The sequence below is a fragment of the Trematomus bernacchii genome, unplaced genomic scaffold (assembly GCF_902827165.1).
Source record: "Trematomus bernacchii unplaced genomic scaffold, fTreBer1.1, whole genome shotgun sequence".
Lineage (NCBI taxonomy): Eukaryota > Metazoa > Chordata > Actinopteri > Perciformes > Nototheniidae > Trematomus > Trematomus bernacchii.
Window position 1 is genome coordinate 8,427,111 of NW_022987342.1, and position 17,671 is coordinate 8,444,781.

Consider the following 17,671-nt stretch of genomic DNA (forward strand, 5'->3'; position numbering starts at 1 on the left):
TCTTGAAACAGAATGTATGTAAACACTTTAAAAAAAAAAGTATTTTTATTGTATGACTTTGTCTATGAAAAGATGTGAACTCACTGAGTTACAATTACCTACCCCACAATATATAAATATTCTTATATATTAGAGGTTCATCAGCCATATTTAATAAACCATTGGCCATCCTTATAGTAGTATATTATTTACTGTTCCCCAATAATTCAGGTTATACTAGTAATATTTTAGTATTGTTCATCTTTCGTTTTAACAGTTAATGTTTTTACGTACTGTTAATTTTATTTTGTAAAACTTATATAAATGTAACTGAATTTGTTTAATTACATTTATATAACCATTATGTCTTTAATCTAATTTTAAATAAGAAATTGTCACTATATTATTCTTTGTACATTTAACTGATTAGAAATAGGCAAATACAGTTGATCTGCATATGCCCTGAACATTACAATCAACAGTAAGTAAGTACAAAAAGAAAAAGAGAATTCCCCCCCACTCTCCTCTTTCTTTAAGTTCACACAACAGAAAAGTAATTCAACACCAGAGAGAAAATATAAACAACTCAGTAAAATACATTTATTGACAAAAAAAGTTGTCTTAATCCGTTCTTTTAATTTTACACACAAAAATATCAAAATACTTTACAGGGCTTTTCATCTGAATATTGTCAAATTAGTTTTGATCAATTCTCTCAAACAAATACACTATACAATGACAACATGCTTGTCCTTTTTAAAAGTCAGTGCTCATTTCATTTAATTTATTTTCTTTTAAGGGAACAATGCATTTAAAATGATGCATAGTTATTACTTGGTATTTAGCAACACATTTGAGAGACCTCGCTGCATTTCATGCAATTCATATCCCGACAGGAAACTCGCTCTCCATCAAACCTCTTTCAGAGCCAAGTGCTTAAATGTTGATACACATAAAAGATACACAGTACGACATTCAGAACATGGATTATCTTGGTTACCCAAACTTCAAAGCTTAAAAGAATGAATGTGTTTTAACACAAACATATTAAAGTATACAACTCGTATTCCAACAAAATTGAAAAAGGTACTAAAAAACGATTTACAATTGGGCCCAAAGCGCCCCAGTGCAACATGAGAAAGAAACGGCTTCAGAAACCCAGCACCGCTCTGCAGTCCGTCTCCTGGACATGCTCGTGTGTGTCTGGACTCGTAAGGACAAACTCAGTCAATTCTCTCAGTAAAAACTCAGAGCTCCCGCTTTGGAGTCGTGTCAATGCGTTGGCTCGTGTCTTCATCCACAGAACCAACATTCTCCTTCTGTCGTTGCTACAGTATTTATCACAGACCAGTGAGCTGCTTGGACTTCCTCTCTGACGTCTACATTAGCTGCTAACAAAAGAATCTAGCACTCAAGTTACATCACATGTATGGGAGATCATGTTCAAGATTGCAACAGAAAATATTTAATAAAGGTCTATGACAATATTGTTAAAAAACACAGGAGGAAACATGATTAAATAGTCCCTTACTTTGTGAAGAGCCTTTGTTAGTAAAGGTGAGCCAAACAGAGGCATCGTAGGATAAAGTGGAGTGGAAGGAAAGACAAGCTTATCTCTACGTTAGCTTAACGGCTACACTATGTATGACACACCGCTGTGACGGCACTTTAATAATAGTTTACATCTCGGCCGTCTCCTATGACACACTGTGCAGGCTTTCCTGTCAGACTTCTTCGAAGCACAAACAACTAAAGAACATCAGATCTGAACACAAAAAAGTACAATAGAAAATGATTTGACACTTTAGTTACTCACTATACGGTTATTCACACATTTTGAAATCATCAGTCAGCTATCAAAAGTATAAATGGGTTTAGGAAGAGTGCTTTCACTTCAGTAATGAACCCCACCGTGTACCCCAGATAAAAAACACTATCAAAGAAAGACGACAACAGAGTGAGCCTGGACTCGTGGTGTCTCTGTACATCTAGCATCATTAAGGCATTATCTATCCAGTATTGCTAAAAGAACATCTAGTTGGTGAATATGTTTAAGGGTTATGTATGGAAGTAACAGAGAGAACAGACACTGCAGGAGGAGGAGTGCAAAATACTCACATGGAAAACCTGTCTGTCCCTAGTGGCCTATCAGTATCCTTAATGAAGGTTCTGTGATGATGGCGGATTTGCTCTGTTAGCTGCTAACATGCAAAGTGCACAGTTGTTCAGGAAAAACTATTAATTTCTGACTTACAAGTTCCAAATGTTTGGTTTTTTTCTGCTTAATCTCGATAGCAACTGGAAAGAAATAAAAGTCTTTAGAAACTCTTTTTGAATAAAATCTGGTGCTCTTGTGGACGATATCATGGCTTCTGTGCCATGTTCACATTTACATACCAAGGTTTTTGGTGGTTTCTTTAGATCCAGTGAAGGCTATAGCGGTAATGACTCAGCACACAATTTGGAATTGGAAAATGGGTGGCAGAAAGATCTGAGGTAACAACTAGCTTCATGTTGAAATTCCACTAACCACACATTGGAAATGACAGTATATTTATCGTTAACATAATAAGTGCCTGCAACATATAGGAGATCTGGATGGGGTGGGGGGGGAACATAAAGGGAAGACGAAATATCAAGGAAGACATTGAGGTTGCAGGAAGAGGCAGTGTGACTCGCTGACCGAGTGGAAACGTGGAGGAAAATGGTGAATGGTCAGGAAAGAGTTCACACTTCAACCAGAAAGCCTGAACACAACCCCTGCAGGGCGGAGCAGGGGGGGGCTCTGCCTTCAGAAGCAGCCGCGTTGGGCTAGCTAAGTAATTAGTGCAATTTAACAAGAGACCACTGTACTCTCTGAAAGCTGCCTACACAAAAACCTATGAGAAGAACCTCTGATATAAAGAACTCCAAAACACCAAAAAACGTTAAAGTCCATCCTGGTATACATTCATAAAAGAGGGTGTAAGAGAAAGATGACAGAGAGGGAAAGATGTTCAGAGAGTCCTTCCTCTGCTTCATTTGAGCTGCTCCTGTGGAATCATCACCCGTTCTTGTCTCCACCCTTCTCTCCTGCAGCCTGAGGACACACACACACACACACACACACACACACACACACACACACACACACACACACACACACACACACACACACACACACACACACACACACACACACACACACACACACACACACAATACTGCTATCATTAAAGCTGCAACTGTGATGCTGCATCACATGATACGCATTACAGGTAGTTTGTTACAATTACAAATGACCTGTAAAAATATCAATATCTAATGCAACGGCGATAAATAAAAGTGAAAAGGGATATCAATGATATGTTTATTACCTCAGTGTATTATGTAAGACAGAACAATGTGTCCTTAGAAAAGAAGAAGCCAAGATATTTAGGATCAGAAATGTGTCCTCTGCACAGAGATGTTATTGATAGGAAACCCTGCCTTTCATTTAGCATATTCAGGCAGTCTCTACACACATAAAGGTTAACCTGCTAAATTAAATAATAATAACAAATGAACCAAAGAAACTGAGACTTGTGAAGTAATACATCGTAATACATTGGAAGGGTAATTCGAAAAAATGTGTAATCCGTTACTCCCCAAGCCGTTACTCACCCCGGACTTGTGCAGTGCGTTGTCCTGCAGGCCGAACAGGCTTCCTGCCGGGCCGCCCTGCAGGGGGGGGGCTGAGGACAGCAGGCTGGGAGACTGGGAGATCAGGGGGGAGTTTGGGGTGGAGGTGAGGGCCCCCGTCAGGGTGAGGCGCTGCAGCTCCCTCTGCCTCTGCTGCTGCAGCATCTGGCACACCATCACCTGCTGCTCCTGGAGAGGGGGGGGGGGGCACAGACATGTTCAGTAAACCACAGAACTGAAGGGTGTTATATCAGAGATTCTATTTTTGCATATTCTCTCAAAATGCACTAGTAGTTCATTAGTAAAAAAGCAGCATTTCAAGTGTCTCTTCTCTTGGCCAATAGTTAGGTTTCCATCTAAATGTATTGCACATTTTTTACATATTTGAAAAACATAAAATGTAGATTAATGCTTGTTTTCATCAGCTACTGTTATAATATTATAAAGAGTTTTTCATCAAAATAAGCTGAAGGTGGCACTACTTCTACAGTGGGAACACTTTAAAAGAACGAAAGTCATTCAAAGGTCATTCAAAGAGCGCCAGGCAACCATCAACAGTCAACAACAATGAAGAAAATGTGTCTGGGCAGATTCAGTGGAGCAGAAGCTTCAGTGCACGTTGAAGACACGTGCATCATGTACCTAATCATTTATCAGCTATTAGTTATTCATGGTTGTTTTCACTGAGGGTCTATGGGTAATTTAAAATGTACAACAAAAAGAGGTGAAAGGAAACACAGCCAATATCAGTTTCAAAGCGTGTTATTATCTATGTTGTACCCGCTTCCCTTATTGTCTATCGTATACATGTAAATCAAAAAAGCCCTAACCCCCCAGTCACCACGGAAACACAACAGCTCTACATCAACATGTTTCTCAGCTTCTGATTGGCTGCAGACTCTACCAAAGGTTTACCAGTTAGCATGTCAAATAGAAACACTCATGGTTTCCTGTTGTTGGCACACACTGACTCATACCATCGTCGGCCTGTGACTCACAACTACTGCACAATGTTACCTCAATATTCATCTGTAGAGCAAACCCTATGAATCTCTCACATCTTACTCATTTATAAACTTAATATTCATCAATTATGCCTCGTATTCTAAGTGTAATGAGAGGAAGGAAGTTGCAGATCACTGCTGTTCAATCAAACAAATGATTATTTTTGATTCTGGTAAATTCTTGAAACTTATTTGGTGGATTTAAACAAGGTTACAATTGACGTCAATCAAGGAAGTGTAACATATTCACTTCCTGCTAGAGCCAGCATACAGTTAGCAAATGTGCTTTCTGCCATTTTGTCTTCCTGAGTGGTTTGTGAATCAAATATGAACAGAATCAAGAAAACAAGGTGATCCTATGAGAAAATGTACATAGTGAAAACAGAGGAGAGAGTGTGTGTGATTACAGGAGTGAAGTTCTGTGAGGTGAGGAAGTGCTGGAGCTGCTGCTGCTGCTGCTGCTCCAGGAGAAGCTGCTTCTGCTGCTGCTCCAGGAGGGAAGACCTGGAACACACACACAGACACACGGTCACATGACACACCAGAATCTGCCCCCACACGCCTCACTATTATAGGATTATCACTGACATGATGTCAATGCCTTGCTATTAAACACAAATTCATTTTGAAGAAAGGCTGGGCACATACGGGCTGGCGCTCTTGGGCAGCTGGAAGCCCTGGGCCAGAGCCTGGGGGGTGAGCGGGGGGGGCTGGGGGCGCAGAGCGGGGAGCGTGGGCGGGGGGGCGTTCTGCACGGGAGACTGGATCACGCCGTTCAGACTGCCCAGCACGCCGTTCATGTTCAGCTGAGGACTTCCTGCCAGGGAGGACATGAGCCCGCCCACCACGGGCTGACTGATGGCCCCCGAGCTGTCGCTCATGCCGCGACTGAAGCCATTGAGCAGGGGCTGGCCGAAAGAGGCGGGGCTCTGCTGGGGGGGGGGGAGTGCTCTGGAAGGAGAGGGAGGAGCTGCTGCGGGACGGACTGCCAGACTGGAGCTCCTGGAACACACAGGACAAAATCACTGTAGCCATTTTAATGTGCATTATTACATGGCATTAGTTGAATACTCGATTCCGATTGGTCAATTCGGACATTTCAGAGGCTAATATGACGATAGTACGGACCGTTGTTAAGCACTATAATGACCTTTGCTAAGGAGGATCAAAAGAGAGAAAGGAAAAAGAGGTTAAAAGACAAAGCTTTGGACGTCAGATAAATGAACAGAAGCAGACAGACAGGAAGTAAACACTAACGGGAACACAGAATGGGCTCTGTGGTGTTTAAGGACTTGTTAGTGGAAAATAAACTGTGAACAGACTTGGACAGTCACAGGAAACATCGATCAGAGCTGCCGTTCCTTTTAAATGAAAAGGCCGCAGATGGAGTGGAACAGAGTTTTATTTTCTTAGTGGAAGCAAAAGGATAATTTTCAAGTCAATAAAATAATTTCAACTAATAATGGGAGTCAAGTCGTTCGTTTGTTTAGTATGTGGCCGTGTAATAAGTGGGATAATGTGCAGCAAGGAGATCATTATTGGAAAAAGAACACCTGACAGGATGATCACGGAGGATCTTGATCCCTTACTTCAGTTCCTTTGCACCTCAAGCTACTTCTGCAGCAATACATTACGTTTTGATCAGAAAACCAACTCCGTCCATACAAGTAGGCCTCACATTACTCAAATTAAGATTGACCTTTATTAATCCCCCTAGGTGGAAATTCAGTTTTCCACTCGGTTTATATCATTTGAATACACAGTACAAATACACACATGCATTGGAATACAGGTGATATATAGTTGCACACACGCACATGCATCTTTAGAGAGGTGCCAGAGCGAATAGGAAGCCAGTCTGTCTAGTGCCAAGGAGCAATTTGGTGTTCGGTGCCTTGCTCAAGGGCACCTCGGCAGTACCCAGGAGGAGAACTGGCACCTCTCCAGCTACCAGTCCACACTGCGTATGTTGGTCTTATCGGGACGGGCAGCCCTTCAGTAGACTGAGCTACAGACCCCTGATCCTGCATTACACCCCTCCTAGTGTTAGGCAGTGTGCAGCCGTTCTGTACTGCGCCATGGGAGCAGTGTAGGGGTGGGGGCTTTGCTCAGGAGCACCCCGACAGTACTCGGTCTCTCCGGGACTTGAACCGGGAACCTTTCAGTTTCTAAGCCAAGTCCTTGATCTACTGCCGCCCTAACATTTACATTTTACACTAACAAATAACTTGAAATGTAGGCAGTAGTAGCATTATTAACTTCAGAACTTGACTGCAAAACAGCGGCTGGCATACACAACTAGCTCAGTGACGCTTGTGATTGATGAATGACTAGTAGTCATGGCTGATGTCGCTTGTTCTTTCTTCCCGGGAAAGTGTCCTGCAACTGCCCCTGTTTATCCTACTCCTTAATTTCAAAGTTAAAAAGGGCCGGCAGGGTTTCAAAAGTCTCTCTATATTAGAGAAACAAGTAGAGAGAATGGCAGACCTAAACCTAGAAAGAGTTATGCAATTTGAAACTACATTTGATAAATGTGGATGTAGCCACAGTTTATAGTGAAATCAAAAAAGTATGGTTTAACCCACAAACTCTTGTTGCAAGGAGATTAAAGTGGGAACATGTACTGGTTTGATACATGTTGTGTGGTGTGTTGCAGGTCAGAAAGGTCCTCACCTCAGACGAGGTAACAAAGGAGGTGTCATTCAGGAAGCAGCTTTTGGACAGAGGACTCTTGTTGGTGCTCAGGGGGTCTGAGGAGGAGAGAGGCACAAACACAGGGTGATACTACTGTATCAAACTTTTTCATTTGGATGGTAAATGCTCTACAATGTATCTTCAGTCTGTGTCCTTTCTGTGTACATGGCCATGTCAAAATGATTGGCATGCTCTACTTTATTTATTACGACTTGTTTTATGTTTGTGCTGCCAGGCTTCATTTCAGAGACAATATGCTGCATTCATTGATGGCACTGAGGGAAATGAGTTTACTCAACAAAACCAGCAGAGGAGCTGATTTCAGACAGACACTCAGTTACAGCCATTTTGAGTTCACAGCAGGTTGTTTGGTCAGTTCTAATGAGCGTCATGGATATTATGCAGCAGGACGTTATAGCATGAACAACAGGGTTCCTGACCGCCTCGCTGCATTATATTCTGCTTATTACGCCGCTAATAACGAAATAAATCAATCAATAATCAAATGATTGCATTACTTTTGCTTTACTGCCCCGTAACTGTGTGTTCAGTCTTTAACACTACCACCTAAGCGCTTACTTCCTGTCTGTCTTCTTCTGCTGATTTCTCTGTCCTCCTGCTATCTGTGGCTTTAACCTATTTCTTTCTCATTTGTCTTTTCTCCAGTGGGGACAGTTTAGCCATCATGAATTCAAACTTTCCTGATCTCTTGAAAAATAAAAAATAAATATTGAAAACGTTTTCCATGCTGTATTATGATGGAGGAAAACGTATGTATTTCTTTGGCCATCGCTGATGGTAAATCCACCAGACATCTTTCTGTGGACTGATATGACTGCACAAAGTCCCTTTATTAGAAAGCAGCAATGTGCTGTTGTGAAAGAGCAGACTGCCAAATGTCCAAATTGACAAATCAGAATTGAGTATTTATGTAAAACTGCTGAATGCAGATGATGAGGGAGGAACATTCTGAAGAAATTGGATTAACAACACAGAGTTTACTAGATACCATCACAGCAACAGTGTGTCCTAAGGTTTGGACATAAATGTGGGGGGAGAAGATGAAGGATCAGACCTTGGGTGGATGACAGGAAGTGGACCTGGGCAGAGTGCATGGAGCCGTGGGCGGAGTGGATGTGTGGAGGGAAGGAGACGGCCAGCTCCGTGTTGAGCAGCTGCAGGCGCTCCTTCTTGGCCGTCAGGCTGAGGATCTGATCCTGCAGCCGCTGGTTCTCCTGCTGCAGCGAGTGCAGCGACTGGAGCATCTCCACGACTACAGGAGAGGAGCAGGGGGGGGGGAGACGCGATATCAAACACAAACTGCATTTCCATTCCATTATTTCACTGTAGTTTGTGATGCAGAGAAGAAGACTCCAAATGGTGTGTCTACAACATGCATGGGAAGGCCACTTTATGCAGTATATGATAGATGCTGTGCTCATAACTTTGAGCTTTATTTTTTAAATAGTGCCCAGAGCATGTACAATGACTGGATATGATGAGGCAAAATATATTTTTGAAGTATCTAAGGTCTTGATTTACTGCTCAATACAAACTAATTAGTGTTAGAATATATAAAATGACTCATATGTGTGGACCACAGATATCTTAAGGATTCAATACAAATATTATTACACACTTAAGAGTTGCTTTATTTTAAAATACTATTTTATGGTGATTCTGCATTAAATGCAATACTTCTTAAACTAAAACTCCACCATGTTTCAATAAGATATGTTCACTTGAGAAATAGACTTCTTCAATGTGGAATACAGTGCGGACATGAACTGGTGATTCCTGGAGCTGTGTCTGGTGTTCCTTTACAGCAGTGCCATCACAACGGGGAATTCAATCCCTTGCTGTTAATGCTTGAAATGGATTTTCTCTGGAGCTGTGGGTGCAGCGTGCCCTGCATCACTGACTGAAGGAACACACAGGCTGCTCCCTCATTTCTGCAACAGCAGTTAACACTCTGAACACTTTAAAGTGAACTCTCCCTGGAGCCCAGAGATGTGAGGAAGGTGTTTAAGGATGGAAGATAGTAACATAGAAAGGCCAAGTCTGAGTTTAGGAGAGGAAACATTAGTAAGACAGAACGAAAATATGTTGAAATAAAAAGAAAACAAAAAGATAATGACAGCACAGGGTGGAGAAAGACAAAGGTCAAGAGAAAGCAAAACATAGTTATCACATGTTTTATCTGTTCTATTTTTCAAATGTTATGTATCTGCTTTGTATCAACAAATACTGTGGGAATAATTGGTGACGAAGGTTTTTACAAACTGATATGGATCATAGAAATATTTGGTATCGTATTATTTTTTTTTCCTACCTCAACTGTATAAAAGTGGTTTAGCAGTATATCACATTCAATAGTATTTGTTTATTGTCTTTTCTTTCATTTGCTTACGAGGTTTGCACTAGTATGTGTATTTTCTATATTATCATCATGAGACAACAGTCATTTGTATTCCCTATGAGGACTTCAGGTGATCTTTACCTGAAGTCCTGTAGGTGTTTCCTTTGATGCCACTCTCTCTGGGGAAAGCCTCCGTAAACACAAAGCTAACATGATAATATGCTGTATTGTATTACTCCTCATATAAAGAATCTAAGCCGTTACAGCTGTGTTGTATATTGTTGCAGCATGCTGTCTCTTGCTGTGCTATCTTTTGTTTCTAACAGCGTCTAGAAGCACATCTATCATCTGTAAATAGCACCAGGTCATTCTCACGAGAGATCATGTGCACACTATAGAGCAGGGATGGGCAACTTGGATGGTGGTGGGGGCCACCTAATTGATGTACTGGCCACCAGGGGGCCGCAGATTCACTTGGAACACAAATTCCATGTATTGTATGTAATTATTAACAAATATACTAAGTCTGACATCTTCATTGACATTTTACAATCTTTCAGGGAGCATCCTCTAATAAGCTCACTAAACAAATATCAGTTCACAGAAATGTTATTTAATGTTTACTAGTGGCATGTTTGTATTGAACAGGTTATTTAACAGTGGAATAAAACTATTTTAAACTATTGGAAAGCACGGAAAATGTGTGTGCATTGAGATGAACCATTAAGATGACATAAACATGAAGTCATGAACACTAACCCAGACATTAGTTGTCTAACTTGAACCTAAGACACTTGTAGTCTGTCTCTGCATTCCCCTTATTCCACAATAAGGGGAATGAACACAGGCACCTGTCAACCCACACTCTGCTGTTCCTCAGCGCCGCTCCCCCTCCCTCCCGCTGAAATTATGAACGAAAAGCGTTTGGTAATCATAGATAACACGGCAGGGTCCGTGACAGTTTGTTTTCATCTGATTTCAAATAAACAAAGTCTTGGTTTTTAGAATATTAAACTTGTTTCGCCAAATTCAGATGATAAATACAACTATGAAGCTCGTAAAGGCATAATTACAAGCGGTAACTTAACGTCACAGCAGGCATAACAACAACCGGTGTTTCTTGTGTTTCCCCGGAAACAAACACAATACACACAAACGCGTCACAGATTATTTCGCGGTATTTGAAATCATGTACGCAGCTACTAGGAGTCTAGTGGACGTTTTAAAAAAAAAAATGAATTACGTTGTTTATAAATGTATCTGAGGGCCGCAAAAATAGGAGGTGGGGGCCGCCATTTGCCCATCCCTGCTATAGAGGGTATTCTGCACCGTGTTTTGCAGTAGTTCCAAATACCTTTGGCTGAAGCTACTGAAGCTTCTTAAGACCCCTTAGCCAAAGTTAGTGACCACTAGTTGTGATTTCTCCTTCTTAGATTCTGTAATTCTAGGGATTTCAAGCGCATGAGAGTCTTGTATTAAAGGTTAAGTCTGGATCACAAGTTGTGATCTCCGCATGTTGGCGGCACCTGGAAAATCTTTGACTTCCTTCTGGATCTATTGCACATCTGTCTGCCTTAGATCCCTCCTCTGTTGCCCTCCCAGAGGGTTTTCCCTTTTTTCATTTTGGTGTTGCTTTTCTAGTTTTGTCTTGTATGCTGCGACAGAGGGTGTGTACCACTGTAGAGCCTCCTGAAACAAATGTGTAATTTGTGATATTGGAGTGTGTAAATACAATGTGATTGATTGATTGAACTGAGGAGGAAAGTATCAGGTTTTTTACAAAAATATAACTCATCTAGTGACCCTGAGTTTTATCTTGGTACCAATGCTGTTCACTCACTGTTGACTCCCATCTCTCCGTTGCTGTGTTTCTCCAGCAGCAGCTCGATGTGAGAGCTGGCGAGGGGGACGTTCTCAGGGCGGGCTCTGACTGCGGCCCCCAGCCCGTCCCTCTGCTCAAACAGGAGAGGAAGACAGCTCATAGGAGACCTGGGGGGGGGGAGGAGGATTAAACCAACAAGGAGTAAGAAGTCATCGCTGGGAAATGACCAACAAGGCCCCGTGGCTGGGGTTAATATCTCTGTCTAGTTACTTTGATAATAACTAGCTGTTAGTTTTCTTATGCTAGTAACAGAAATAGAAACTCGTCTGATTAAAGGGAAATCATCCCAATATATTTGTCATTGATGAGTGATAATGGATGACTGTGTTGCTGACTCGTTTTCTGCAGGAGTGTTACAGCATGTATCGTACAAGAATCAACATTAAAATAGCTATAACGATGAAATGAGACTCACTGTGAGGAAAGACTCTCTCTGGGCGAGTTCCCCTGACACGGGAAACGACAGTCATCAAGGTCGGACTCTGAGAACGGGACAAAGAGTTATTACATTTATTGTAATTCTAATGAAACGTGGTGACAGCGCTGATGATGCACAAAATGTTCCAACACAAAATGCCTAATAACCCCCCAAAACACTTAGTCAGCATGTAGGCAAACTAACACTGTGTAGATAGCTTTATAGAACAACCATTAAATGACACAGTTTATTGAATATATGGTATGGACAGAACCTTATTCTCTCTCAAACAGAAGCCAAACGTCCTTCACCAATTCTAATATTGACTTTCATTCATTAACAAATAATATGCATTGATAGAATAAAAAACATACTTTCAAGGTCTTTGTTAATCTTTAAAAATGATTTGATTGTATAACTGTATATCTACTATTTATTTTTATTTTGTGATTTTTTGGTATTTTCTTATTATTTCAGTCCCTATACATGACATGAATTTTTTTAAATATATTTTGAAACTTATTTATAATAAAGTTTGTAGTTATAAAAATACATAAATGAGGAGGGATTTTTTGTATAAGTTTTCTGCCTTCCATCTTGACTAACTTTGTTTTCTTGTACCTTAACTGTAGGTCTATACAGTAAATACATATTGATTTCAAAAAGGTTTGTCAGATTCTGACAAAGGTAAGAATATCTGTCTCAGAGGGTTTTTTCTTGTAGAAGCTTTTCTGAAAATAGCTTCAGTTTCCTTAACAAATGCAAATAAATGTGTGTTTGTGTCACCTGGCAGTGAGGTCTGGGCTTGGGTCAGTAGTGGTGGCAGAGTGGGGGGGGGTGGAGAGACAGCTGGAGAACAGCTGGGTGGAGCTCAGGCTGTAGGAGGTGCTGGAACCTGGAGGGACCTGGAGACAGAGAACATCAACATCTGAAATCTGGAAAGGATGTTGGTAAAAAAAAAAAAGGCTTTTCTTTGTAAATCTGAGACACGGGTCATCACATCTCATTTTAGAGTTATTCGGGCCTCCTTAGAGTGTCAGAGAGTCTTTTCAATATAGCTTCAGCACTAACAAGCACACATATTAAGATATTTGATAAGGATTATTTAAAATGTGTTACACCTGAACACATTTCTTCATGGTCTAAATGGAGATGCAGATATATATATAAATATATAACAGTACTTATACTGGGTACAGAGACCCCCCCCCCCCCCCCCGCTGTAATACCTGTGTGTTTGACACAGCGTTGACTGATGGAAGGGACATTGAGGAGATGTGGGATGTGAGGAGTCCTGAGGAGAAAGGGGTGCTACACATGCCCCCCCCCAGGGACAAGGAGGGGCTACAAACCCCTCCACCCAGAGAGAGAGGGGTACTGCAGACACCCCCGCCCAGTGTGAGGGGGTCCTTGAGGCTGGAGTAGATGCCTGAGGGATTCAGAAAGATAAAATGAGGTAAAACAAAGGTATTTTTGACTTTCTTATCTCAGGATCGCCAAAAGAACTAACAAACATGGCACTGAGTCTGTAAGTGTGCACGGGAAATCAATGTGTAAGTATGACAGGAAATCTAGCACACACACAAACCACAATCGAGGACAATGTTGTGAATTTGAAAACCCTGTGTATGAAAAACATAGTAACAGTATCATTGTGTTATTATAAAACACTGAGGTTCTGATGCACAGATAGGCTGCTGCTCTGATGCTGACATGGAACATGTGTAATGGAAACATTTCAACACTGTTTCTGTAACACACACAGGAAGCTTGAGGGCTACCACACACACCCCCCCCCCCACAGAGACTCACCGGAGCTGAGCAGAGAGTTGCCACGGCTCGTGGAAAAAACGGCGGCAGAGGAGGAGAAACAAGAAGAAGAAGAAGAAGAAGAAGAGACGGCTGTGGGAGGCAGCGTGGAGGGGAAGGCGGGGTGAGGGAGGGAGGACTGGCTCTGGTAGAGCGGGGAGGTTAAGGCTGGAGGAGGAAGAGGAGGAGGAGGAGGAGGCGCTGTGTGGTGATGGTGGTGGTGATGCTCCTCCTCCCTCCTCTCCCGGTTCTTACTGCCCCGCGGCCGCCCCGGCCCGTGGCTGCTCTTCTTGTTGCCGCGGTGCCTGCGCTCTCTGGGCAGCTGCGGGGGCGGGGCTTTGTCCTCTGGCACTGCCTCCTCCAGGATGGGCGGCGTGCTCAGCTTACTCAGAGACTTGGAGGGCTTGTAGTCCCCGGACGAGGAGATCTTCCGGATCTTGCTACTGCTGCCCAGCCCAGAGGAAGAGGTGATGCGCATGATGGAGCCGAAGGTGGAGATGGTGACCTTGTTCTCGAAGGGGCTGGAGTTGTTCTCCGACCGGTCGTGACCCTGTGACCCTGCCATTGGGCCGTCAGCTGGAGTGAGAGCTGGTGGCTTGTGGTATTTACTGTCCTCCTCCTCCTCTACCTCCTCCTCTTTGCCCTCCTCTTTTTCATCGTCCTCCTCCTCCTCCTGCACCGCTGGCCTCCGATGGCGCTCCTTACGCTCCTCCCCACTGTGCTCGTCCCCCCCGTGGTCATGGTCCCGCTCCAGGCGGGAGGATGATGAGAACGGATGGAAGTCCTGAGCGGAAGACAGGGAGCCACCTCCAGGAGAAACACAGAGTTTTAGTCACATTTAAAGAACCTCACTGCTAAAACATGTTTATGTTTGATGTTGGAGAGAGTAAGCATCTGAAATGTGGAAAGGATGTTTATTGGTTAAAAACCCTTCACCCTTCACTTTGAGCGACTAATGCTGCGTTCACACCGGACGCGATGCGAATATTCGCTCCAATCGCTCAAGTTTCACCGCGGCTTGCAGTTTGTTTTATCGCTTCATTAAAAACAGACATACCGTTGACGCGCCGCGCCGTTGACGGACAGTTGAGGTTGTTTACACTTCCATGCAAGATCGTTTTGGTTATTTCTGTCCTTGACTATGGAGGATATAACAACTATTGCTGCTTTGTACCTTCTGTGGAAGTCCTACAAACGTAGCAACAAACGCAGTGTCTGGGTTCTTATTCTCCTCCAAGCCAGCTCCTTTTTGTTGCGGTCCCGGTAGATATACGACATTGTATCGTAAATCTCCGGGAACCCACTCACAGCCACAACGATCATCTCTTCCATCTTTACAACTGATCAACAGCAGGACGTCAGAGGGAATCCCAATGCTGATTGGCTTTCGCGAGAACGCGTCACGTGAATTTGACGCTCAAGTTGAAAAAAATTGAAATCTCGCGTTTGACGCGGCCCCCTTCAATCGCGTGATTCTCGCCGCGTCCACCGCTTCATGAGCGCCGTCGGAGCGAATTCGCGTCTTTCCGCGTCTCTGCATCCTTAACATGTAATCGCGCCGCCCCCAAAAATCGCATCGCGTCCGGTGTGAACGCAGCATGAGATGCTGGTTAAATAAGTCAAGCAAGCACACATCTTTTATTTCAAGAAAAACTCCATCTGACAATTTCCATGCACAAAAACCTATAGAACACACTACAGGAAACAGAAAAGCACAAAAGTACAATAGGGCCTCTTTAATAGTATTCAATATTACTGATGAACTTCTTGGATTATGACAACAATGCAAACCAAAAAGTGCCGTTTGCAGGGTTAAAACGATCAAAATAGCCATTTATTTTAAATAAGTCAATTGGTAATTTTATAAAAACTGAATAAATATTTGAATTGATAAAATGTCAGAAGATGGTAATGAATGCATTAGTTTCCAGAGGCAAAGGTGATGCAAACAAAGTGTTGGTTTTGTTCTACAAACTGAAGCAAAACAGTAAGAAATTTGTGAAAAGAAAATGTTCACGTCATAAAGAAATTATCCGTGAATTCATTATTTATTTTACTCATTGATTCGGACCTACATGTAATCATGTATGACTGCAACTCACTACTTCCGTAATTGATACATCTGCTATGAACATTATTCTGATTGATTGTCGTACCTGTGTTGAAGGGGCTGGAGGAGCAGGAGGAGGAGGAGCAGCTCTTGCCGATGCTTCCCGTCTTCTTGCTGCGGTGAACGTGACTGTGTGAGCTCAGCTTCTTACACTTTCCCTCACTGTCCTTGGTGCTGTGGTGACTGGAGGATATCTGGAGAGAACACACAGGTCATTAGAGATGTTCAAAGTGCCTGGCGTGTCATCCTGTGTTTGGCCTTCGTACCTTTTCTATAGAGCTGCTGGTCACGGAGGAGCCCAGGCTGTCAGAGGACTTCTTGTGGCGCTCTTTCTGATGCATCTTGTCCTTATGACTCTGAAAACACAGAAATACATAGGGCTCAGGAGTTAAACTATTACACTCACCACTCGTACATGAACATGCACTTACAAACAATTACCAGGGCCGAAATTGGTGGTATACCAATAAGTATAACTATTTTTTTTCTTTTAACAAATTAAGCCAACTTTCTTAAATGTTAATGGTGTTTAAATAAATCAGTCAGACAAGAACTGCATCTGTAAACTAGCTGGAACTGTTCATTCATTTATAATACTTTCTATATAGTAATTTTGTCATTATCCAATTTGATAATTTAAGTTAATTTGAGTAGCTCTTCATGCCTTTATTTTGAATCCAGCTTTGGGCACTGGGTGAAGAGGTATTTCATGGTTCACAAGGTGTAGACGGGAGTGGGTACCAGATTTTGTATTATTATATTTATCTTGATAATGATTGAAATCTTTTTAAAATTCAAACCAGGAACCTTCTGATCACAGAAAGTGTCAACATAGCTACAAAATGTGAAATCTGACCAGATATTCATTTCCAAACATTGGTACTAAACACGTTACCCATCATCCCTAGTGCTAACCTTCCTCTGTCGGTGGTGATGGTGTTTGTCCTGGGGAGGAGAGCTCGAGCGCCCCCTGGAATGACTGAAGGAGCTGCTTGTGTTTTCACTGGAGCGCAACTTCTTCTGCTGTAAGAAAACAAACAAAAAGTGTGATTTGTCTCGAGACCTAAAAATCTGCTGTGCGCTTTGAACGCTGTTTCCCTAACTGTCAGCCGAGCTAATCAGAATTGTTGTACAGCATGGGAGAAATCTACCCATAAGAGAACCGCAGTGACGCGTCCTAAAACCCGGAAGTAAACTTCTTCCGGTTCCTTCGACAAAAGTGCAATGCAATTTCTCCATAGGATTTTGGAAAATAGCTTGAAATAAGGTCTGTGGTTGACACACATTTAAGAGACGGATCACGTTTTGTTTAGTCGGATAATCTCCACATGTCTACCCATCTTTTATAATTTTCGAATCATAAATCTATCGATTAGAAAATTATAAAAGTAGGTTTTGTGCAGCCTTTAGACTGTTTTCCATCTCACCATTTTGTTGTAGTGGTGCTTGCAGTAGCCACAATATTTCACGTTGTCAGCTTCTGGGCCTTCCTCCTCACACAGCAGACCTGCCATCTGAGCACTGAACACAGGGAGGCACAGGGTGAGTGACACACACGCACGCACACGCACACACGCACACACACACACACACACACACACACACACACACACACACACACACACACACACACACACACACACACACACACACACACACACACACACACACACACACACACACACCACACACACACACACACACACACACACACACACACACACACACACACACACACACGCTGACGACGGCATGT

General features: G+C 42.5%; 1 protein-coding gene across 1 annotated transcript in view; it reads right to left on the reverse strand.

The window, feature by feature from the left end:
- Positions 1-555: 555 nt before the first annotated feature.
- Positions 556-17,671, reverse strand: part of LOC117482355 (protein AF-17-like) — a 30,955-nt gene continuing 13,839 nt past the window's right edge. Inside the window, 17 exon segments of the mRNA XM_034130467.1 lie at positions 556-3,058; positions 3,622-3,828; positions 5,051-5,147; positions 5,292-5,587; positions 5,589-5,645; positions 7,317-7,393; positions 8,413-8,610; positions 11,537-11,685; positions 11,994-12,060; positions 12,783-12,831; positions 12,833-12,901; positions 13,226-13,425; positions 13,809-14,612; positions 15,962-16,109; positions 16,182-16,271; positions 16,831-16,938; positions 17,343-17,436. Of these exon segments, the coding sequence (XP_033986358.1) occupies positions 3,023-3,058; positions 3,622-3,828; positions 5,051-5,147; positions 5,292-5,587; positions 5,589-5,645; positions 7,317-7,393; positions 8,413-8,610; positions 11,537-11,685; positions 11,994-12,060; positions 12,783-12,831; positions 12,833-12,901; positions 13,226-13,425; positions 13,809-14,612; positions 15,962-16,109; positions 16,182-16,271; positions 16,831-16,938; positions 17,343-17,436 (2,746 nt within the window). The 3' untranslated portion in view covers positions 556-3,022.